Raw genomic sequence first — 24032 nt, 5'->3', positions numbered from 1 at the left:
CTGGCACGTAGTAAGTGCTCACTATTTTCTTATTTCTTTTTCCTTCCCTGACAGCCCCACTTCCGAGTCTCTCTTCACTCTCCAATACCCAACAGACCCAGCGGACATTCCTAAACTGCAGATTTCACCTGGTCTCCTCAGGTTCAAACAGGTTGCTCCCTAGGGCTTCGAGGACAAAATACAGCCTGGTGAACCTATCACCAAACCACCCTTCCTTCCAAGCTGGCCAGGTGATCATCCGTGACCCTCACCACTGCTTGGCATGGTCTCTGTTTCTCTTGAGGCTCAGCTCAGGTCTTTCCTTCCTGACATCCCCCCAGACCATGCTCTCTAAGTCCTCACACCCCCAGTGCCCAGCACAGAGATGAGTGGCCCAGCCATCTGGGCAAGTCACAGCCGGCACAACCCACCCACCTCGGCCCAAGTCCAGCGGGAGGAGGAGGAGGAGGAGGAGAACATGAGCTGATCCCACGCAGCAGCTGCTTGGGAGACAAGACGTCTGCCAAAGGGAAGACAAGAAGGAGTAAAGAATTTTTTTTTATTTTCAAAGCTTCTAAGGGGGTATTACAAACAATGGAGAATTTAAAAAAGAACATCAAAAGCTATTTTTTAAAGTAACTGAATGACCCTTTAAAATAAAAATCTGAGATTAAACAAGGACAAATGCTAACCGATTAAATCTTCTGAAGATGAAAAATACAAGCTTTGCCTCATTTGCTAACCCGGTATCAGCAGCTGGGCACCAATGGTCTTTGCAGGCATTGGTGAAGCACGGGGGCAGACACGGCAGCCCACGCACGGCACGGGAGAGTTCAGCGGTGACGCTGCACGTGTTCCACGACAGAGCCGTCCTCCGGCAGACATGATGTTGTCTTCCCACTGCTGCCGACTCAGCATTTCAATGAACATTAAGAATAAAGTGGCGACAACGATCCAAATCCTGACTTTATTTTTTAATATAAAAAATGCAGTTCTGGAAACCCCCCCCCTCCTCTTGCCCTAACATAATGCTTTACCTCTTAAAAATAAAAATAAAGTCCTAATTCTATATACATCACATGTACCATACAAAAAGGTATCCAAAGTTTCTATTGCTACCAAAGGATTCTAAAGGAAAACGCGTTACAGAAATCCCCTCGTTGTAAACAAAAGAGTACAAGGTACAAAACCCAATCACACACAAGCCACCGGGTCCTTTTCGACAACAACTGTGATACAAGTTTCTCCCATAGCAAGTTGAACGCTCATGTGCCTGTATAAAAATGCGTATCAATAGACTTTTTCAAATTTATTTTTCATTATAAAGCAAATTAATACTTTCTACAATAAATAAATCACAGGGAGGCACACTTAAGGGGAAAAAAAAACGAAGTCACTGGGAGATGGATGGAAGGAGATTCTGAAGGGAGCTAGGTGAGAAAAAGATCAGGGAAAAAATAAGGGGCTCAGAGCCACACCAAACAAAAGCGTGTGAAAGACCAAGGGGCTCCCCGAGCCATTCTGGGCAGCAATGGAGTGTTTTTGGTGATTTGCAAGTGATGTACATAGCATAAATTGACTCTCCACCTCTTTCCACAGAGGACCCTTCAAAATAAGGTCATTTTCTTAAAATACACTTTTTTTGTCATTGTAAATTTACATCAGTCTTATTAAATAAGTGGTACTCTGTGCAAAGAGGATGATTTACAAAAATTATTAAAACATTCAAAAGTCTTTAAAAAAAAGCCACAGACCCAGGAAAGGAAGAAGAAGCAGCACCATATTGTGGGCCAGAGGATTGAAGCCGACAGACGCCTGGGATGTCACCGGGATCTCCAGTGGGATGGGGCCGCAAAGTGGTGCTCAGGTACCCAGTTTCAGGTAGAAAACATGGAAGTAAAACCACCCCCACCCCCCCAGCTGGGGACAAAAGAAAGAATGAAGGAAATTCTACTAAAAACCAAGAATAAGTTAAGTTCTGAACAATATACACCTATGTACAGCGGTTTAGGGACACTATGGACAAAGACACTTGGAGCAGGGTTGTGAAGGCTCCTCCCGGCAGCAACGCAATGATACAATCATTAATCAACGGGCAATGGCAAGCAGAGAGCACGCTGGGCGCTCAGCCACTGAGCCCATCAATGATTCCGGAGCTAGATCTTCAGGACGTTCCTTTGGAAGTAGAGAGTCCGAGCCCCCTGAGGCCTGCTCGGGGTCGCGGCTGGGCCGGGCACCTAGTCAATGTCGCTGAAGTCACTGACCGGATCGCCATGTACACGGCTCAGGTGGTTGGTGGCACGATCAAAGGCAATCCTCACAGCTTTGCGGATGCTGGAGTTCCGGCCTTCCATCATTTTTAACTTGTCTATCGTCTCATCGATTCCAAGGGGGACCATTTTGGATTTCGGGAGCCACTGCCTTTAAAAAAAGGAGGAGAGGGATCGTCAGGGTGGGGGGAACAACAGTGTACCAGACACTCACCCCATGCAAAAGGAGACTGTCCATTTCGGGCCTGTTCAAACAAAGAGGGCTTCCTGGCCAAGTCTCATCCCAAGCACAGGACGTCCTCAGCCTTCTGCATTCAGATTACTCACAAAATCAAAAGTTCTTTCAAATGATATTTTACTGATTTTAATTTTAACCTTGATTTCTCATGTGGTATGTCATCCCACACCCACTCCCCCAAACATCTTTCTTTTAACAAACTAGCCCCCAAAGCACTTTATTCTTGCCTCCCCTGAAGACTAAACTTCTCTCCAGGCCCAATGTCCAATGGCCTATTTGAAAGTAACATCCCGATCCCAGCCTGGAATCCTGCTCACCACCCTCAGGTCCCAATGCCTTCTATGGGGTGCAGAGATGCCACCATCTGGCCCCAAGGACCCTGCACCGGACAGTGCCAGCCCTTCCATCTTACACATCCCCACAGCCTTTCAAAGGGCAAACTCACCAACTTCTTTTATTATCAAAAAACAACACTAAAAAGAGTTTCTCGTCAGCCTTGGTCTGCATCTGCTCTCCAACCTTGAGCACATCCAGGGGAGGGGCCGGAATGGTGACGCCGTTGTGATGGCCAGCCACACGGGGCATCTGGGGGTCAATTATCTGAAGAGAGGAAGAGCAAGAGGAGAGTGATGAGAGGATGCACAGCCTTTCCACATCAGTGGGCACACCCCTGCCCATCTTCTCGTTCCATGTGGGAGTAGGCTGACTCGGCTCTGGCTGGGGAGGACTCTGGGGGCATGAAAACAGAGTGGTTACAGTGAAGAACAAGAGGCATTCAAAGACTTTCAAAAAGAGAGAAAGAAATGCAATGCAGCATGCCAAGAACTCTAACTAGGAGATGGGTCCCTCAAACTTGTCCCTGGCACCTGATTGCTAAAGCCTGCCATTCAGTTCCCAAGGAAATGCATGAACAACACCTCCCTCACTTTATTCCTGGGGCAGCCTGCCTTGGACCTGGCCACCTTCTGCTAGGTCAGCTCCAGGGGCTCCCTACTCTCACCAGGAGTCAAATTTAAGGAGTCAAATTCAAGTCCTGTTTGGCTCATAAAGTCCCATGTACCTGTGCCCCATGATCAGTCCCATCCCCTCCTCTCTCCAAACCCCTCCCCTGCCCCTGCCTGGCTATTCCATCCTGGCTCACTGGTTGGTCCTCCCATAGCTCCCAAAGCCCTCCCTTCACCTGTTTGGAAAGCTCCCCTCCCGGTGTTCTCTAGGAGGTCTCTCCCAGCTCCCTGGCCATTAGTTGCTTGCCCCTCTAGAGAACAGCCCCCAACCCTGATCCCACCATTCTGGAGAGCAATTCACAACTACGCCCAATAAAACTGTAAATACCTTAGATCCAGAAACACCACTACTAGGATTGATTCCCAAAGAGATCAAAAGAAAGGGGAAAAGACCCACATGGGGAAGAGTCCATTGAAGGAATGCCATCAACAGGGGAATGGTTGAACAAACTGTCACATGAATGTGATGGAGAACTATTGTTTGACAAGAAATCATGAGCAGCCAGACTTCAGAAAAGCCTGAAAAGACTAGCATGAACTGATGCTGTATGATCATCAACTATGATGGATTTAACTCTTCCTACAAGTACCATGATCAAAGAACTTGTGATGGAAAATACCATCCACACCCAGCAGGCTGTTTTCCATTTAAAAATTTTGTTTTATGCTTTGTTTTTTTTAACCCTCTCATGGGTTTTTGTTTCCTTTTGCTCCTATTTATCTTTCACAACATGAATAATATGACAATATATTTATAGTTATACATGTATAACCCATAGCAGATTACCCTCTGTCAAGAAATGGGGGGGGGGGAGCAGAAAAAAGAGGGAGGGAGAAAATATGAAAATCTTCCAAGAAGGTGAATGTCACATTCAATTTCAATGTATGTTTAGCATGGTTACAAATGCAGGGCCTATAGCTGGATTGCTTTGGAGGGGGGTGGGAGGGAGAGAAATTGTAAACTCAAAACCTTGCAAAAAAAAAATGATTAGTAAAAACTACCTTGGAATATAGTTGAAAAGGAAAATAAAATGAAATAAAATTTTTAGATGGTTAATGTTAAAACTATTTTTGCATATAGTTGAAATAACAAATGAATGAATTTAAATTAAAAAAAAAATATCCTTCTTCCCAGTGGAAATCCTGATTGCACAAGGGCAGGGACTGCTGCTGCTGCTTTCCATCTCCCACAAGCAGAGACCTGGTGCAGCAGACACTTGAGAATCACAACATTAATCAGTGTTTCCTCTAAACATTATTACGCACCACAACCAAATCATTTCTTTTTGTGATATTAGGGAGAGGGCTCCAGCCCCACCAGCACCCTGGGCCCCTCAGGGCAGGAAGGCAGCCCCCACTCACCAGGGCAGGGTAGGAGGGATATCCGCTACATTTGGCCCACACCACTTTCAGAGGCTCCAGGACAGAGGCCGCTGCGTCAGTTGAAATCCACATGTTGCTCTGGCCAACTTCTAAGTGGGGAGAAGAAAAACCACAAGTCAATGGAAATGGAGAGCAGGAGCATCACTCCCCTGGCCCCCATCCCAGCCACGGAGGGGGTGGGGGGGTGTTTTGCACACAAGGTCTGTGGAAGAGCACTCAGAAGCACTGCTTGAAAGCAATGGAAAGAGAAGATGAGAAAGACTAGAACTATGGCTCTGACTTTAACATCATTTAATTATTCCCAAGCAGCAGCACACACATGCCACCTAGAGCAGCCCCAACTCTTCTCCAGCATTTGGCCTTCCAGTCCCCTTACACTCATGCCGCAACCCCCCGCAAATAGATGAGATGAGGAGAGCTGCCCCCCCTTGACTTTCATTAAGCTGCCCTGAACCTTCTCGAACCTATGACCCTACAATTCTGCCAGTTCCCTTCCAGGGATCAGATGAAGACCCTGGTAACTACAACCAAGGTGACACCTACCACCTTCAACCCCACAGCAAGAGATTGAAGATGAAAATCCTTCACTATCCAGAGCCAATGTCCATTGCTCCCAAAGAGACCCCTTTGCTTTGGCCACCCCAGGCTCCCAGAGAGGACAGAATATTCTTCTGGAAACCAGTGTCCATGAGAAAAGGACAAGAGATGGCTCAGCTCCTCCTGGTCTTCACCTCAGCTAGGAAGGCTCCAGATCAAGGGTCTCAACTCCATCTACCCCGAGGTTAGGAGCATCCCCCTCCCCAATAGGGTGCAAGAGACCCATCAGGAGGGGACACTGTCCTCCAGGTGAAAGGGAACACAGCTCCATGAAGAAGCTGAGCCAAACAAGGCCCAGGCAGGACAGGCCGGGCATCTCAGAGGGAGGTGAGATGGGAAGATGAGAGGGGAGGACTGCCTCAATCAACAGAAGGGAAGTGCTGGCCTTCAAAGTTCCCCACCTGGGGACAGATGAGCAGTGGGCAAGGAGCAGTCCTCCCCCCAGCATTTTCCCTGCATGAAGAATGGGACCAAGTCCTTTGTGTTACAACTTCACTGCTGTGTATGGCCAGATCACTGAAGGCTTTCTGTGACTTTATCTTTCAAGAAATCCTGAATAATTTGGATGGATGAAGCCATGTAGGAAGAGATCCTTCAGGAACACTCTGCTCCACTCACCACAAGGCTTCTGCCCAGCCAGCCTGAAGCTCAGAGGCATTCACATGCCAGTCTCTCTACTTCAGTGGATCCTGGGGGTGACAACAATGGCATGGTCTACAGGCGCCATCTTGTATGAACGGCCTCTTCCTGATATAGTGACAGATGATTTTGCCAAGTCAGATGAGAAAGGGAGCAGAAGTCTAGGATCTACAATTGTGCTCAGTGTAGACGTCCAGGAGGGGCATCTGGCCAGTAGCTGCTTTCTCTGCATTCTTCCTGCCTGCCTTTTTCTAGCATTGCTCTCCAGATCAAGACCGCCCCCCCTTCTCATCTTGCTTAGGTTCTGAGCCAACTGTTGTGTTGACCAATAATGAACACTGCTGGTTACAAAGAACTCCACACATCTTTTCCATTTTCCTTCTGTTTTTTCTTCTCCATCTTTTTTGGTCCTTAAATGTCATCTGGGTGACTGTTATGTCTTTTCTCTCACCACACTTTCTTTCAATAACAACCAATGCAGTTCTGTGTTGTGGGTTAAGGATGCCAGGATTGTTCCTGCCCTGCAAGATTCTGTAAACAAGTTTATATTCAAAACTTTTGCCTACCATCTCACTACATTTGCTTGCCTGCCATTTCTGTACACTTGCCAAGTAACTAAGCCCACAGCATCCTGACAAAGGTACTCCTAAAAGTTTCCATCATTTTGTGATGGTAGCTGATGTCTATTGGTTAATCTCTGAAATGAAATTATAATCACCAGAGTCTATGTCCTTTTCTCAACAACTTGTTCATTATGTTAGGACTGAGTGGCTTCAATTGTGTCTTACCTTTTTGAACCAACTTCAATCTTTGTTCTGTTAAGACAGTAGTATGACAACAGAACTGACTCCCACCTCAAGAAACTGTTTATCTATTTGTTCAAGTGTAACCCATTTCCTTTTGATATAATGAGCTCCTATTTGGAACATGAAGGACCTATCAATCAGCATTTCTTGAAGAAAATATTCATGCTGCAGCGGTATGGGCTTCCAGGTTTGGTTTGGTTGCTCCTTCCTTTTTTCCTGATCAATGTTCTCCATCTGCACCTTTTCATGAAGACCCTAAGGACATTAACAACTTGATGTACTTCATCTCCTACAGGGGTTGGCTAACTTATTAAGCTAAGCTGTCCTTATTTCCATTTTTTTCATCTCCCAAACACATCATCAGGAGTATTACAAGAGGAAGAGACTAAATAACCCATGAGAAGACTTCTTGTTACCAAGAGAAAATCAAAATCAACTATCCTGACTGCTTTACTTTTCTAAGGAGAACCGTATAACCCTTCCACTTAACTCCAACTTGCTTTTAATTTCTGATTTCCCTTAGAATAAAAATGTCAACACAGATGGGATTTGGGTTCCTCACTGGTCCCTAGACAACATTTAGCAGCCAAGCCTAAAACACTCTGTGATTCTGAGCAGTCCTCTGGTCTACACTACTGGGGTGTTCCAAGCCCCTCCGGGGGAAGGCTTAACAAGTCCTTTTTCTGGCTCTTCATCCTCCTTTGGTATCCACTGAGACCCATCTCTCACCTGTAGCTCCAAGACGTTGTTGCACATGCAGCAGCCACACCCCGGTAAACCATCTCAGCAGATCAGCTAAACAAGGTCCGCAGGAACCCATAGGTCTTAAACCCATCAGAAAGTTAGGAGAGTACAGACTCCAAGCAGGGGAAGACCTCCTTTGGAGGAATGGCCAAGAAAGCAGCTGAAGCAGGTAGCATGGAGTACACAGAACTCAGTCCAACACCGAAGACTCCAAGGTCATGTAATGCAGCCCAAGGCCACCGACAGTCTTCCCACGATTGGCTTCTCCATAGGTCTTTAGCGAGGCCCTCTTCCTCTCTTGCCTTTTGTCACCGATTTATTCCCACAAAACAAACTTTGGACAATCTTAACTCAATGTCTCCCCTCAAAGACTTCTGTCCTCCTTGCCGTTTCTTGCCCCAGCACCATCTTTCAAAGGTAAGTTCAATTCTGACCCCTTCAGGGGTTATCTCACTCTTTTAAATCCCAAGAGCACATATTGTGCACCACTAATGTGATGCCATGAAATACCACCAGGAGTAGCAGTAAGCATTTAATAAGCACCTAATGTGTACCTCAAGGATATGACACAGTCTTCCTGTGAGGTAATCTCAGAAGAAAGGCCCCGGCACTGAGAGAGGTTAGAAGCACTTCTTGCAAAAGGCAGACTATATTCAGGAGACAAGGAAGAATCAAACAGAGGGATGGCCAAAGAAAAAGACAAGAGGTAGGCTGGGAGGATGAGAACAGCAAGAAGGTCCCATTGGTGGGTCACAGAGGACATGGAGGAGGCTCGAGTGTAAGAAGACCAGAAAGGAAGACCAAAAGCTCAGCAGAGCATTTTCTATTTGTTCCTGGAGTTTATTAAAAGGGAATTTCTACAATATTGGACTGTCTACAAGGGAGAGTGCCATCTGTATGCAGATAAGGAGCTGTGGAATTTGAACAAAGTGCAAGGACTATTCCCTTTAATTTAGAAAAAAACAGATATATTACTGTCTGATCTTGTTACCTCTTAGACTTCTCTTCTCTTTAAGGATATGATTTCTCTCTCATCACACCCAATTTGGATCAAGGTACAACATGGAAACAAAGTAAAGACTGACAAGAGTGCTTTCCATGGGGGGGGCGGGGGGAGGGAAGCAAGATTGGGGGAAAAATTATAAAAACTCAATAATATCTTTAATAAAAATAAATTTAAAAAAAAAAGAAAAGGGAGTTTCTACAAAAATATTCACAGCAGCCATGTTTGTGGTGGCAAAGAATTGGAAATCAAGTAAATGTCCTTCAATTGGGGAATGGCTTAGCAAATTGTGGTCTATGTATGTCATGGAACACTATTGTTCTATTAGAAACCAGGGAAGCCTGGAGGGATTTGCATGAACTGATGCTGAGTGAGATGAGCAGAACCAGAAAAACACTGTACACCCTAACAGCAACATGGGAGTGAAGTTCAACCTTGAGGGACTCATTCCATCAGTGCAAAAATCAAGGACAATTTGCGGCTGTCTGCGAAGGAGAATACCATCTGTATCCAGAGAAAGAACTGGGGAGTTTGAACAAAGACCAAGGACTATTGCCTTTAAATTTAGGGGGGAAAAAAAAAAAAACCTATCTTATTGTCTGATCTTGCTATCTCTTATACTTTATCTTTCTTCCTTAAGGATATGATTTCTCTCTCAACACATTCAATTTGAATCAATGCATACCATGGAAACAATGTAGGGACTGACAAATTGGCTTCGGGGGGGGGGGGGGGGGGTAAGATCAGGGTAAAAAACTGTAAAACTCAAAAGTTTTTTTTTAGGTTTTTGCAAGGCAAATGGGGTTAAGTGGCTTGCCCAAGGCCACACAGCTAGGTAATTACTAAGTGTCTGAGACCGGATTTGAACCCAGGTACTCCTGACTCCAAGGCCGGTGCTTTATCCACTGCACCACCTAGCTGCCCCTTAAAATATTTTTAAAAAATAAAAACAGAAATAAAAAAAAGGGAGTTACTAGAATTTATGGAGGAATGTGATATGGTCAGAGCTGCACTTAGAAGGATTGGCTGAAATGGGGAGGAAACTGGGGCAAAGAGAAGCTACCATAAGAGGCCAGGCAAAAAGGTAAAAGGGGCCTACACGAAGGTGACGACAGTGAGATTATAACAAAGAAGGCAATAGTCTGGATGCGTGGGGTGAGGGAGAGTGAGGAGTCACAGATGCCATAGAAAGCATGAGCCTGAGGGACTTCGAAGTACTGACCAGCTGCGATCCTTGCTGCTTTTGCATAGTTTCCATTTTCGATGCAAGAGATGAGCTCACTCCGATCTTCCAGCGTGTGTCTTCGGATCAGAGCCGGCTTCCCCTTGCCACACTTTGGTAAGCTGAAACGGCACAAATGGTACATCAAATGAGAAGGTCAGAAGTAAGGGGTCCCTGCTGTGCACGTGGCATCGGTCCTGGGGAGTGAGGGATGAGGGAAGCCACCCCACATCAGGGTCAAAGAGACCATGCACTAGACGAAGCTAGCAGCCACTCTCCTCCCCATGCTCCAGGTAGTGTCAGGACAACCTGAGGGACTGTAGGCATCCATGGAGGAGCCAGGGGCACAAGGATGGGCACAGGGCCTGAGGCTGGCATCCCTCTCCAGGGACCAATCCCTTGGCTACTTTGGACACCCATAACACTGCTGAAGAGAGGCCCAAAGGTTTGGACTTTCTGGTCAGCCTCCCAGAAAAGCTCTATCACCTGATAAAAGAATACAAAAGATGCTCTAAATCCATACTGATTAGAGAACTGAAAATTCAAACAACTCTGAGGTACCCCCTCCCCTCACACCCACTAGATTGAGTGGAATTGTGAACCAACCCAACCTTGTTTGCAAAGGCTCGCTAGCAAACTGTGCAAGCCCTTTGACCCACTAGGACTGAATGCTAAAGAGATTATAAAAAGGGGGGAAAGACCCACATGTGCAAAGATCTTTATAAGCAGCTTTTCGTGGTGACAAGCAAATGGAAATTGAGGGGATGCCCAACATGAATGGCCAAACAACATGTGGGGAACACTATTGTTCTATAAGAAATCATGGGGGTGGCTAAGTGGCACAGTGGATAGAGCACTGGCCTTGGAGTCAGGAGGAGTTGAGTTCAAATCTGGCCTCAGACACTTAATAATTACCTAGCTGTGTGGCCTTGGGCAAGCCACTTAACCCCATTGCCTTGCAAAATCTAAAAAAAAAAAAAAAAAAAAAAAAAAAAATCATGGGGGCAGGATTCAGAAAAGCCAGGAAAGACTTAGACAACTGATGCTACAAGAAGTGAGCAGAATCAGGGGATGATCAACTGTGATAGTTCGGTGATCAAGGACAATTCTAAAAGGCCTGGGATGGAAAATGCCACACCCACCAGAGAAAGAGTCTGAATGGAGAGAACAAAGTCACTATTTTATTTTTTTTATTTATTCTTTTTTCTTTCTCAGTTTTTTCCCTTTAGTTCTGATTCTTCTTTCATGACAAGTCTACTATGGAAATGTGTAACACGACTGGAATACATGGTTCATGTATAACCTATCAAATGACTCACTGTCATGAGGAGGGAGACAGAGAGAAAACTGCAACTCAAAAGTTTGTAAATCAAGGATCAATGATGGAAACAATCTTAGCAAGTTATTGGAAAAAATAAAGTAACATTCAAAATGTAACAGGGAAAAGATGTGAAAACCAGCAGAGAAGGCAGGCACAGAAGGTCAGAACCCCAAGTTCTACATAAGTCAGAGAGTGGCTTCTGGACATCTCCAGGAGGCCTTTTGTGCCTCAGGCCCAGCCACACAGATTTGCCTCATGGGCCAGAAGTCATCACCCTTCCCCACCACCCCACATCATCCCTTCCCAGGGTCCTCATCCCTGCTCACCTGGAGTTACACAGTAGGCTGTTACTCGAGGAGATGCTGGACTCCGATGCACAGCGGCGTCGGGGCTCCACTCTCCGTCCAGGGCCATCATCCGGCTCTGGCTCCTTGGCTTCACCTCCAAAGCCATTGGACAGACCTGGAAGACAAACACAGAGAATGCCCGGTACAGCTGAGCCTGGGCAGCGGGGCCACCAAGAGCCAAGAAAACAGACTGCAGGAAACCCCCCCACAAGCCAACCTGAGCTCTGCGTCTAGGACCCAAATGCCACAGTCGTCTGGCTGCTGGAGCAGCTCTGGTCTCCAAAGGCTCCTCCAACCAAGAGCCATCTCTGCCACATCATCCTTCCTCACACCTAGCTGTATTTGGACCTTACAGTTCAAATGAAACTCTATGGCAAGGAGAGGAGCTCCATGGCCCCTTCTCTCTCTCCCTTTTCTTCCCATTCCCTCGCTGCTCCTCCTCCCCCTCCATCAGTCTGTCTGTCTCTCTCCCTCTCCAGCTCCTCAACCAGACCTTGTCTTCATTTCCTGTTGCTCTCTGCAAGGGTCACCTCTAGTGACCACTAAAACCACTCCCCCATCCCCCAACAGCTTAGTGACCCTGCTGTCAATTGCTTTCCATCCAGGAGAGTTCTAGATCATGGTCAGCAGTGGCCAGTGGTAGGAAGGGCAAGGTCCAACCTCCTGGGGCACCCCCTGCCTTAAGAACAGTGCTGGAGCCCGACAGGCAGTCTCCTCCCTTCCAGTCAGAGGGCCAAGATGAAAAGGCATTTTTTCACACACCCTTTCTTGGGCCTAGACCAACCCCAAGCCTAACAGGAAGCTCCCCAGGTGAATTCTGTGACCCTAGAATTCCTAAAGCTGGGTCACCAGGGATGCTGCTCTGCCCTTGCACTCCACTAGGGCCCTATTGGCCACTGGCAGTGGGAACCTTTGATTTCTTTCTTGGCTTCTTTTCCTGCCTTCATTGCTTCCCTGCTTCCCTCCCTCTCTCTGCCAAGGCAGCAGTAAACCAGAAGAGCTGCCTGGCCCCAAGCGCTGCACTTGAGGAGGAGGGTTATGGTACCTGAGCCAGGGTGGGGCAGGGCAGGACAGAGCACCTGTTCTCCAGACAACCTGACCACTGGCTAGAAGGAACCAGGGTCCCTGAGTAAGTCTAAGCATCGCTGGCTGGCACAGTACAGACTTTCTAAGGGGTCTGGTCATGGAGTCAACTAAAACAAAAGTCTGAGAGGATCATTAAAATAAGCACTACAAAAATATCTAATTTCTCAGTTGTGGTCCCACCCGCAAAAACGGGGAAATGCCATTTATCTTTCTTGGCATCAAACAGCCTCCTTAAAACAAAATGTTCACGTTTCAAGTTTATCTGTAAACTACTACTGTCAATGAGTCATTTTTCATTGTATCTGACTCTTCATAAACCTATTTGGGGGTTTTTTGAGGGCAAAGAGACTGACTGGAGTGTTTTGCCATTTCCTTCTCCAGTTTCTGCAGAGGAAGAGGAGTCTTTCCTGGCTTCTGGCCGCAGCTCTATCTACTGAACCCTAACTTGTCCAATACAGAATTAAAAAAAAAAAGATCTCCCTAATTTCAAACTTACAAAATACATTTTTTGTGGCTGTTCTTAGGTAAACAAAACTTGGTTGTTGCCTTTTTTTAAAATACCAAGGCAGAAACCAAAGAGCAAAAATAAAACTCCCAGCCAGTACCATGGACAGGCCTCCACAAAGTCCCCATCTTCCTGGAAACCCTGGACTCCAGCTCGGCCCTCCACATCCTGCTAAGAGTCAATGGATGATCCCTTCGAATAGAGGCCTGAATCAGATCCAGGCCAGTGCCCAGGCCAAAAGGCCACTGAGAGGGAAGGCAGCAGTAGGGAATGGTCCAAGCTCTCTTCACTTCCCAGTTGTGGACGGCTAGGGGATAGTGACAGGAAGACCCCTCCACAAGGCCCCGTCACCAGAGCATCCAACACTCCTACAGGGAAATCTCCGGGGAATATTTCTTCAGAAATGTCTCTGTAAATGCTTTAGTTTGTCAAGGATTCCCAAAGTGACTGAGCAGAAGGGATGAGCCTCCCCAGCAGTGACTGAAAAATCCCTCCCACCTGTTACCTTGTGTGATCCTCCCAGCACCTCAGGGAGGAAGGGGATAGCAGAACTCCCATTTTACAGCTCAGGAACCTGAGGTAAGCAGAGGTAAACAGACTGGCCAAGGGCTGCCCAGCTAGTCCATGACTCTGGCTTTCCACTCCCCGTTTGGCCACCTGCCCATCCCCTCAACTAATCCTCCACAGAGCCAAAGAAAGGTCACTGATGACTTGGAGGTCCTGCCCTCCAGACTAGAGGGTCTGAAAATGACCCATCCCTGTTGTCATCTATGGGCAAATTACCATCCGAGATGCATTCCATAGACCCTCTCTGGGTTCGACACAAGAAGATTGCCTCCTCCTAAGCCTTGTTGGCAGCAGCAGCAGGAACAAGAAAAGCCCACCCCCAAGCTCAAGCAGGGGCTGAAATTTCTTCCTTCCCTCCCTCCTTCTGCCATCCCAATATCTAAAAGGCTTGGGGAGGGATCAGGATTTCATCTGAAGCCACTCCTCAGACCATCAACAAAACCCCACTCAAGTGGGAGATGACCAATGGTGGCTCCTCCTTCCTCAGTCTCTCAAACTCTTCTCCCTCAAAAAGGCAAGCTGGCAGCATCTGGCCCATGTTCCATGAGTACTCTATTTCCTGGGAAGGGGGGCTGATCTTTAAAACCTGACTGGATGCTAAAGAAAGGCCCACGCCCTCTGTGTCCCAGGAGCTGCAACTTGTGGTGGGTACAAATGTTTTATCGGCCCACATTTCTCTCAAGAAGGGTTAGCATAAGACAATATAAAAGGAACTCAAATACAAATCAAGACAAGAACTAAGTTATTCTTGACTCTGAGCATGAGGATGTGGTCCAGAGCCCTCCAAACCAAAGCAGGAACATGGGGCTGATGGGAATATTCTGCTTGGCAGCCAAGTGGGGAAAGCCATCAGTTGGCTTCCCTCTTCTTGCTTGGGGAGAGGGGGATTCCAACAAACCCCCTTGTCCTTGGTATCAAAGACAAAAGGGAAGAGCAAACTTTTTTTTTAATACACTTCTGAAAAATGACACAACACACTTCCCAGGTGAGCAATGATGGTGGTTAGGGGCTAGGAAGCTCCCGGATTTTTCTGAAACAACTTTAAATGAGGCCTCTAAATAGGCCCCAAAGTGCCAGTTATAACAGCTCAAGATTTTCAGGAGGAAATTTAGGAAAAGGTCTCTCTCCCATGGGAAAAAGGGGCGTGAAGCCCAGCATAGGCAGGAGAACCGGGAAGCCAGCAGCAGGCACTTAAAGCACAGCCCAGGCCCAAAATCGAAGAGCCAGTCACAAGGACCGTATCCTCAGCTTGGAAGCAGAGCTCAAGCCCGGGGAACCCTGTACAACAGGCAAGGTCAGGCTCCCCTGACCCAGGGAGCAAACTTTGGGTCTCTGAGAAGCCAGAGCAGAAAGCCAGGGATCAGACCCCCAGCCCCCTGCACAAAAAGCCTAGGTCTCTCCTCCTCCCTGGGCTCCAGGAGCAGAGCTCAACTCCCAAATTGAGCAAAAACAAAAAGCCCACTAACCATACAAAGCTACTCTGCAGACATCTCACAGGAGGAAAGCAGGGATAAAATGCCCGCCACCCATGAAGCCTCAAATCAAACACTTACTCCCTAAATGGGAAGAAACTGTGGTCTTCCCAGGATACTCCCCAAGCCCCACGTTGCCCAAACCCAGTCAAGCACAAAGCCCCTTTCCTCCTCACTCCCATAGTCCAAGAGTGCCAAGACCATGACTCCCTCATTCTGGGCAAACTGGGCCTTAATGGTACAAAACCCCACTTGGAAGGTCAAAGAGCAGGGAGCCAGCCTCCAAGTCTGGCATGACATCACCCCTTCCTCCCAAATCAGACCCACTCACATGGATGCATCCCCACGAATGCCCCTACCCAGGACTGGCCTAATGCTACCACTACGATCCCACCCTGCCCAAGGGACCCAAGAGAACTCAGTGGCCCCTTCCAAGCCACCAGCAGTCCATCAGGGATTCCCTCACCTCCACACCTCCCAGAAGAGCCTGCCTACCCCTGGGGTGTCCCTCCCAGCACCCACCCCCCCAAAAAAGACAAGATTCTGGCTTGAAGACTGTCAATTATCACACAGTCCCACCCTCCCACCCCCATTCCTGGGACAAGTTCTCCGGCCTCTCCTGCCCTATCCCCTGACCCCAAGCAATCCATCCAAGGCCTTGAGGCTGTGGCCTCTGCAAAGCTTCTCTAAAGCCTCTCAGACCTCCTCCCTGGCCTCCTTTGTGGGCTTCCATCATGTGTTCAGGAAACAATCAGCATGTCAAAGTCTCCATGATGACCAAAGAGGTCAGGACTCAATGACCCAGGGCTGATAAAACACAAATCCAACTGGGGCTAAAGAAAACTCTAAGGGAAGGCAGCTTCACTGAGTTCCCCTTCCAAAAGGCCTGCTGGCTTGCTCCCTTTCCAGGGGTGCTGACATAAGCAGCAGAGCCCCCAAGGAGGGCATCTGGTCCAGGCCAAGGCAAACAACACAGATCCTACAGATGACGGCCCATGCTCTTGGACGTTTCAAGGGCTGAGCGCCCAATCTGCTTCAGGAAAGTTTAAATGACCTCAAGACTGAGTAAGAGCACCCACTAAGTGGGATGGACAGAAAGGCTCCAAAGGACAAGCTCTGCTCTCCAGGGCTGAGAACATAACACAAAGTTGGAGAATTGAATTCGAGTTGCAACACTGAAGCAAGAAGTCCGAAAGGCCAAAGACACTGAGAAAGACTCCCCTGGAGAAGGAAATCCCCTCCCCCTTCCAAAGACAGATGGTCATCCGTGTCACTGTGCCCAGGTCCTGCTCACCCCACCACCCAAGACGCCTCCATCTGAGCAGCTTCTAGAATCCTCACCAGACTCTGGACACAATCCAGCTTGTTGTCCTTGTTTCTGAAGGGCCTCTGTGGGGAGCCTGGCCATGTCAGCAGCTGCCCAGCTGGGGGGGGGGGGGGGGCGCAGCATGCTGCAGCCTCTCCACAAAGAGGGGTCAACACACTGAGCACCCACAACTTAAAACCAGAAACTTGTGGGATTACTTTTTTTTTTTAGAAGCTCAACTGCAAGACAGTTCACTTATCCCTGGGGAGCTCCATACTCTCTTCCCCAATTCGGTCACCCCAAGAAGTAAGCATACCCTCAGTGCTCTGAGGCCTGACTGCTGGCTCCCTGTGGGTTTTTTGGGGTGTCAGGGTTTTCCTAATCTTGGAACAGTCACCACCCAGGAGAACCCATGAGATAATGAGAAGTGTGGTGGCTGCCTGGGAGGAGGGCCAGCCCCATTCAGTGCGTGTTCATCCACAAAGTCTGCCCACCACTAAGGCAGGATCCAAGGTGGCATGGGAACCAGCAACATGGCAGAAAGGGGGCTGCTCGGCCATCAAAGGAAATGTAGATAAGAGGATTTCCACACAAGCCCTGAGCCTCAGAAGGAGCCTCCACTCGGAGAAGGACTGACCCACATCCTCCCCCTGGCCTTAAAGGTCATGGTGCTATGGACAATATACAGGGGAGAAAAGCAATCCAACAGTCACTGGCATCCCAAATTACCTCCAGAGCCAAGGGTGCCTGCCAAAATAAATTAGCCACTAAAATATCCCCATTGCTACAGCCGTAAGAAAAAGACCCAAGGACCACAGAGATAATGATTAAGAAAGAAGGAATCTTACAGAAACAAATGGAACAGAAGAGTCCAACTGCCACCCTGTCTGTCCTCTCAGCTGGACCCAATTGGTGCCCTGGGGGAGTCGCACCCAAGGCTGGACGCCTCTCCTGAAGACCCACAACAGGCCCTCGGGTACTTAGGATGGGCAGCTGGTGCAGAACCATCATCTGTTACTTATGAGGGCGCGTTTGTTCTGGTCAGCTGCCTTGGCCACTGGCTACAGGACTTGATTAGACTTAACTCACGGTACTCCACCTCTCTCCTCCCTGGCCTCCAAAGTTCCCATATTGAAATTGGCTTCAATCGTAGAAGGAAAAGAGCAGAACCAAACAAAGAGGATACAAAGATGAGATGAGTTTTTTAGGTGCTTTTTTTTTAAAGTAAAGTTGGACAGGCCTAGAAGGGAGGACCAAACAAAACACTTCATTGGCTTGTTATTTGTTAATTCATTTGATTCTGTTTTATTGAAACCTAAAGGTTTTGTCAGGAGTCTTGACTCGAGCTTTATAACTGATCTTTTTAAACGATGGCTAATTTTAAAACAGGGAAGAGAAATATCCAGAAATCACTTAACATGAAAACCAATGGAATCAATAAAACATTTATGTATACAATACACAAAGATTTTTATCAACTCTTTTTAAAGTCAAATCACTGACCAGTTGGTCACAAGGCTCTGCCTCACAGACACTTCTAGGGAAAGACTTCCTTCTCTGGGAGCGACATTGCTCCATCCCTGACTGTCTGGAAGGTTCCCAGCACCAGGAGGATGTGCAGTCTCACAGCGGCTACAGCCACACTATTGGTGGCTGGGTAGATAGGGGTGGGTAGGTGGTGTGGATGTGGCTATGTGTCGGGGGGGGGGGGGGGGGGGGGGGGTCGTCAAAGTACCTTAGAACTAAGGACTTTATACCTCAGAGAGAGATACGGCAAGTCCCCAGGCTCCAAACTCTTAGAAGTTTGACCAAATTCATGAAAGGGTAGACCAGCCCCTGTCCCAAAAATCACTGTCATCTCATCAAGAGAAAAGTTCTAGATGACTCAAACTAGTTAACAGAAATATTATACCACAAATCCTGAAACTAAAAGTGTGTGAAGGAACAAGCAAGTCCCTGGTCCTGGAGAAAGATTCTTCCCAGTTAAGAGAATTTCTTGAAATGTTCAATAATGGCAAATTTCAATCTATTGCAGTTGCTGCTAATCTAAATAGAATTTAATGCTGTAAATAAATTCATCAAAAACATTAATTTTTTTTAAAAAGAGTATAATGAAAAGAAATGGAGGTATGGGATCCAAGAAGCCAGACAACATGAGCCACTCTAGATCTGCTCCATTACTTGTGATTCTATTCCACAAGGAACACAGCAGTTTGTGACCAGTGACTGCTCCAGGGCTGATGACAAGTTCAGATGGAGAAGACTTCGCTGGTGGAGGCCAATCCCAGCAATCTGTGCCTCGGCTACCACCAGGCCAGCAATCTCTGGGCCTGGCCCCGGACTCTCCTTATCAGATGAGGCTGCTAGACAATAACTTTCTTTTTCAAGACAGTGGGCTTAAGCCAACTATTCAGTCGATAAACATTACTATGCAGATCTAGAATTTTCAAGGAAGGGAAACTTGGTCTGGTCATTGAAAACCCTCACAAACAAACAATGAGCTAAGAGCTCTGGGAACTGGAGAGACGGGAAGAGGAGAAAAACGGACCAAAGTCACAGAGAACCGCAACGTGTATGACTTTTAACTTACAGAGATGGGGGAATGGACTGAATGAAGAGCTTAGGTTCATAAGTGTCAAAGATTTCCTCCAACAGTGTTCATGTTTTGGATTTGTTTTAAGGATGGCTGGTGTCTCCGACGGGATCCAGCATAATTACTTGAAATGCAATGGTCTTTCTGCGTTCCAAAATGATCAGTTAATAGAATTCCAATCCAAGTTGAAGATAATAGAAAATAATTAGGATCCAAAGAGATAAATACCCCGGCATATTAGTAAATATGAGAACCTGGAAAACAGTGAAAAAGCCATTTAGTCTGACTGAAAGGAAACAAATGCACCAGCCATCATCTTCCCACTGCAGTCCAAAGACACCTAAACATATCTATAAATCTTTCACAGTTAAGAACCAGTTAACCAGAGGTCACAAGAGGAAGCATCAAAATGGAAGCTTAGCGGCTGGCTTGACTGTTCATTTTTGATAATGAAATTAACTATTTTTGAAAAAAAAGAAAAAGTGATAACAATACAACCTTCTTCAAATGTGCCATCCATCAAGACTATGGAATATTCAGACTTTCCTAAAGATGCTCACTCCAGCTGGAGGGATTTCACTACTTTCTTCCTCTCCAAAGAGGTGACTTTCCAAATAAACCCCAAACCCCAACAGGCAAGAAAACACACTCCACCAAGTTGCATGATGGAATAAGTCTGAGTGAGCTTGAACAGGATCTGAATCCGTGACCTTGGAGGGCACTGTCCGACACTGGCAAGCATCCCCTATGGCCCAGGGTGCCCTGATGACTCTTTGACAAGATCACCAAGGCTCAGAATACTTCCAAGTCCTCAGAGAAAGAAGGCCAATTGGAGCAAGAGATCCCAGGGCTTGTGGAAGGCCACCAAAAGTTCAGATGAGGACATACATGGTTGAGAGGAAGTGAAAAGTTCTCAAACTCTGCCCCAGGTACTTTGGTCTGGATCAACCACTCCAGAGAAGCAGAGAAACTTGGGGTGAGCCCGGTGTGGGAAGAGTGTTCATTAGACAGACAGAGACATCGAATGCCAGCTTCCCTCCAGTTCCTGAATGATGGAATTCTGATTTAGTGGAAATGTTACTAAAGGCTCTTGGCAAAGTGTCGGGCCATGCCAACTTCGTGTTAAGGCTCTTTTTCAGAAGTGCATCCACTGAAATCTACTGGCATTCTGGAATAAGAAAGCAGAAATCTCCATTTCAGTCAGGCTCAAAGGTGTCAAAAGGCTCTTCCCGGAGTTGGTCCTAGGAGAAGGGGCCTCTGCTCAAATCATACCCAATGGTCACCCCTGGAGAGCTGGAAAACAGTCGAGGATTAAGCAGCAAAGAAGAAACAGTGGGAAAGGACAGCTAAGGGTTAGTTGCTCAAAGGAGCCTGGCCCAAGAAAGGAGAGTCCCAAGAACACTAAGCTACTCTAACTGCAAAAGAACTGATTGCTAGGTGGCTGCAACAGAACAGGACCCATGGGAGCAAAGAAAAAGCCTTCTAGTCCATTTAAGAGCATTTAGCAGTAATTCTGTACCAGAGTACAAATGGAGCTACCCCCCCAACACACACACACACACACACACACACACACACACACACACACACACACACACAAAATGGACAAAGCATGACATCATGGGGAAAGCCCTAGAGAGAATACACAACTAGGTCAGAGCTTCTGCTGGCCTCAACAGGCTTGATCCTGGACTTCTCTGAATCAGGTTTTTGAGACACTGTACAAAGTGAGATCCTGAATGCCCAGGTGATGGTCTCCACTGATGTGAATCTTACTCCCAGAATGGGCCACCATTTCTTTTCTTTTTGATAAAGAGATGTAGAGATCATCTACAGACATTAAGGCACAGGATTTCAAACATAGAAGAGGGACCAACTTGGCCACACGTCAAGTTAAACATCAGGATTCCCACATACCTCCCTTAATCAAGGCAAACCAATTCCTGCATCAGAAGACCCGAACACTCCCGTTTTCCCTTTATGATGATAACCCAAGAAGATGGGATCTTTTTCATAACTGGGAAGACCTTCCACTTCAGTCCAGCTTGAGCTCATAACAAAATATGTGAATACATTGCCAGAATGCTTCAGATTTGCAATAAAAGTACAATGAGTTAAAAAATAGTGAAGATACTTGGATGCAAAGGGCTGACAGTTTTATAAAACATGGCATTTTTCTCTTTTAGTAAATTCATCATCAATCTGTCATTAAGTATTAGAAACAATAAGCTTATGGAATTGTAAACGTTTATTCCTCCAGCTGACACAAAATATTTAAAAGTACATAAACCTATCAGAATGCAAACCAACTCTTCATAAAGAAAGGATCTTGGAATAGTTCATTAATTAAAATATAAAATTTCTTGTAGGTCTGTACAATTTCTTGAATCACCCTATAACGCAGGTAGGTTCAACTCCAAAAAGTTTTCAAAACCAATTTATACTGAGTGTGTGTATCACACAACTTTACCTATCTTCTATGTGAGACTCCTCTAATGAAGTGAAAGTACATGAGAGCAGGAGGACTTAAAAGCTTGCAGCTTTGGGGGTAAGAAGAGAGACAGAGTATGGAAGGAACTCAGGATCCTGGGGAGGAGCCCAGGGAGAAGCCCAGGAAGACCAGGCACCTTGTCGACAGGCGCACAGCTATCCCGGACAAGCACAAGACGAAGGCAGGGACTCTTTCTATTGCTCCACTCTGGCACTGATCCCATCCTTCCATAAAGAAGTGATCACAAAGTCCTCCAGTAAGAGAGAAGAATAAGTTCTGGCAGGCAGAGCAAGAAGCTTACATGATCATCTACCCTCAACTTCCCAAAGACAAGCAGTCAAAGAAGCCATGTCCCTGCTATGAGCCCCAGGCCTCTTCCTGGCCAGAACCAGAGGTTGAGACAACCTGACACCAGGGCTTGATTGTGGGAGAAGCACAAAACCAAACCCCAGGCTGTGGGCCTCAGGGAGCCCCCAGCACAGTCCCCCACTCCATGATCAGTCCATCACAGCCTGGGCTCCTAGAGGCCACGTTCGGATAAGTCCTACCAAAGGTCATTCCTGGTGACCACCTCTGCCTGCTGTCTATGGACCATGGCCCACAGACCACCTGGGGCAGGACTCAACACCCACAGGGGCTAGCCAGTCAGGAGGGAACCGAGTCTGTGGCCGAAGAAACTCCTAAGACAAACAACAACCTAACAAGTCTTCAGCCTTGTCTCTTCTGCCCAGCAAAGGGGCAGTGGCCAGAAAAAGCAGAGGCGCCCGGCCTGGAGCTGGCAATGCGCTCACTCTCTCCAGGGCCAGGAGATACAGAGACAAAATAAACCCTTCAGAAACGGGAGAGGAACAACCCGAGGACAATGGTAACTGAGACATTTTCCATTTCTCCCCAACAACCCTTCAGTGAGGGATTCCCTCCCAGGACAGTACAGCTTTTGAAGGAAAAAGAGCACCCAATGCTGGCACAAGGAATTTCTCTACTTTCCATGAAGGAACATAGGCTTCAGCAAAGGTTCCTGAGATAAGGGTGAACAAACCCCTGGGGGCTGGCTCTTAGGACAACAGCAGACCCCAGTCTCTACAGTACCTCAAAAGCTGTCTACAGTCTCAAAGGTGCCGTGGGTGCCTCAGAGGGTAGGATCCAAAACGCCCTGCATTTAGCATTGGAGGCCATGGATCACAGCAGCGTACCTGTGTAACATATTTGCTCTTTTCATCCCCTCCCCCAAGTCCCAGCCTAGCCCATTACATTCTTCTCCATTAAGCCTTAGCATGGTTCAGAAGCACCCAGCAGACTCAGGTTGAGCCCTGGAGAAAAAGTAGAAACAGCAAGAGCCATGGCCAGACCAGGGACAGTCTAGGAGCGAACCCAAGTTTCAACACCCAACTAAAATGGCTTCTGGGGAACATAACCATGACAAACAGAGGCTATGGGGGGGGGGGGCTACTGGAGGACGCAAGCTGGAACCCATCTCAGCATCCAGCTGTTAGACTCCAAGGGACAACAGGGGAGGGGGCATGAGGGGGAGCAAAAGCTCAACTAGATGAACATCGCAGATTCACTGGAACTAAATTAGCTGATTTTTTTTTTAAAGAATCAAAACAGTAGTTGTTAAATTATGACCTGTCTCTCCCATCCTCTCCAAACATACACCCACACCCTCACAAGCACCCACCTGCATCATACGCTGTCTCCAAGGCTCCCCCGCCACTCCACCGTGTGTGCCCCCAAAGACAGCAGCTGCCCTGTTGATGCCATTTACCTGTGTCCAGGCGCTTTCCCGGCGATTCCTCATCTGCTTCAGAATCTCCGCAGGCACTCCGGGACCTTTTCCTTGGCTGCAGAAGTGTCTCCAACCTTGGAAGGACTACAGACAAAAAGGTTTTGGTCCCTAGCTGTGGAGAAGTTGGCTGGGTCTCAGTGGTCTTGGCAGGCTTGGGGGGGCTTACACTTTTCGATTTGCAGAAGAGAACAGAGGTACGTCTGTTTACATCGGTGGATGACTCAGCTACTGCAGAGACTGTCGAATCATTGAGATTACTGTCAGGTTTATGTTCTGGAGTGTGTCCATTTACCATTTCTTTCTGAATGGACGTGCTATATAATTCATTATCAAATTTTACTCTTTTGAATAGTTTACTCTGCTCTGGATTGAGTTCTACTGGTTTGAGGGTTGGTGGTTCTGAATTAGTCTCCGAGTTTGAAGGAAGAGGTAATGCATCTGATGGTTCAAGTTTAGGGGGAGATTTATCTCCTGAAAAAATTATAAATAAAGGGTGATTTTTGAAAACTGATCATTAAAAATGTATTATAAAACTTATTATAAATGTGAAGTCCACCAAAATACTAAGTTCAGTTAAGGAAACAACACATCCTATTTTCTATACATGAATGTCCTCCAGTCACAAAGCTCTCCTAGTTAGTAAGAATCTGAATGTCTCTCCTGACTGGAACCT

At 47.0% G+C, this 24032-nt stretch overlaps 1 protein-coding gene across 7 annotated transcripts in view; it reads right to left on the bottom strand.

The window, feature by feature from the left end:
- Positions 1–436: 436 nt before the first annotated feature.
- BRD1 (bromodomain containing 1) overlaps positions 437–24032 on the bottom strand; it is a 66239-nt gene continuing 42643 nt past the window's right edge. The window contains exons 8-13 of one of the 7 annotated variants that reach the window (XM_074227254.1): positions 23339–23443; positions 11533–11668; positions 9886–10007; positions 4854–4963; positions 2933–3087; positions 437–2400 (exon numbers count right to left, since the gene is read on the bottom strand). In XM_074227254.1, the coding sequence (XP_074083355.1) occupies positions 2217–2400; positions 2933–3087; positions 4854–4963; positions 9886–10007; positions 11533–11668; positions 23339–23443 (812 nt within the window). In that variant the 3' untranslated portion in view covers positions 437–2216. Of the gene's footprint in view, positions 2401–2932; positions 3088–4853; positions 4964–9885; positions 10008–11532; positions 11669–18229; positions 23831–24032 lie in introns of those variants that run through there. The other 6 variants (XM_074227253.1, XM_074227252.1, XM_074227251.1 and 3 more) reach the window with 6 other exon arrangements.

The sequence above is a fragment of the Macrotis lagotis genome, chromosome 2 (genome assembly GCF_037893015.1).
Source record: "Macrotis lagotis isolate mMagLag1 chromosome 2, bilby.v1.9.chrom.fasta, whole genome shotgun sequence".
Lineage (NCBI taxonomy): Eukaryota > Metazoa > Chordata > Mammalia > Peramelemorphia > Peramelidae > Macrotis > Macrotis lagotis.
The sequence above is the reverse complement of the archived record's forward strand: the minus strand, read 5'-3'. Positions and strand labels throughout refer to the sequence as shown.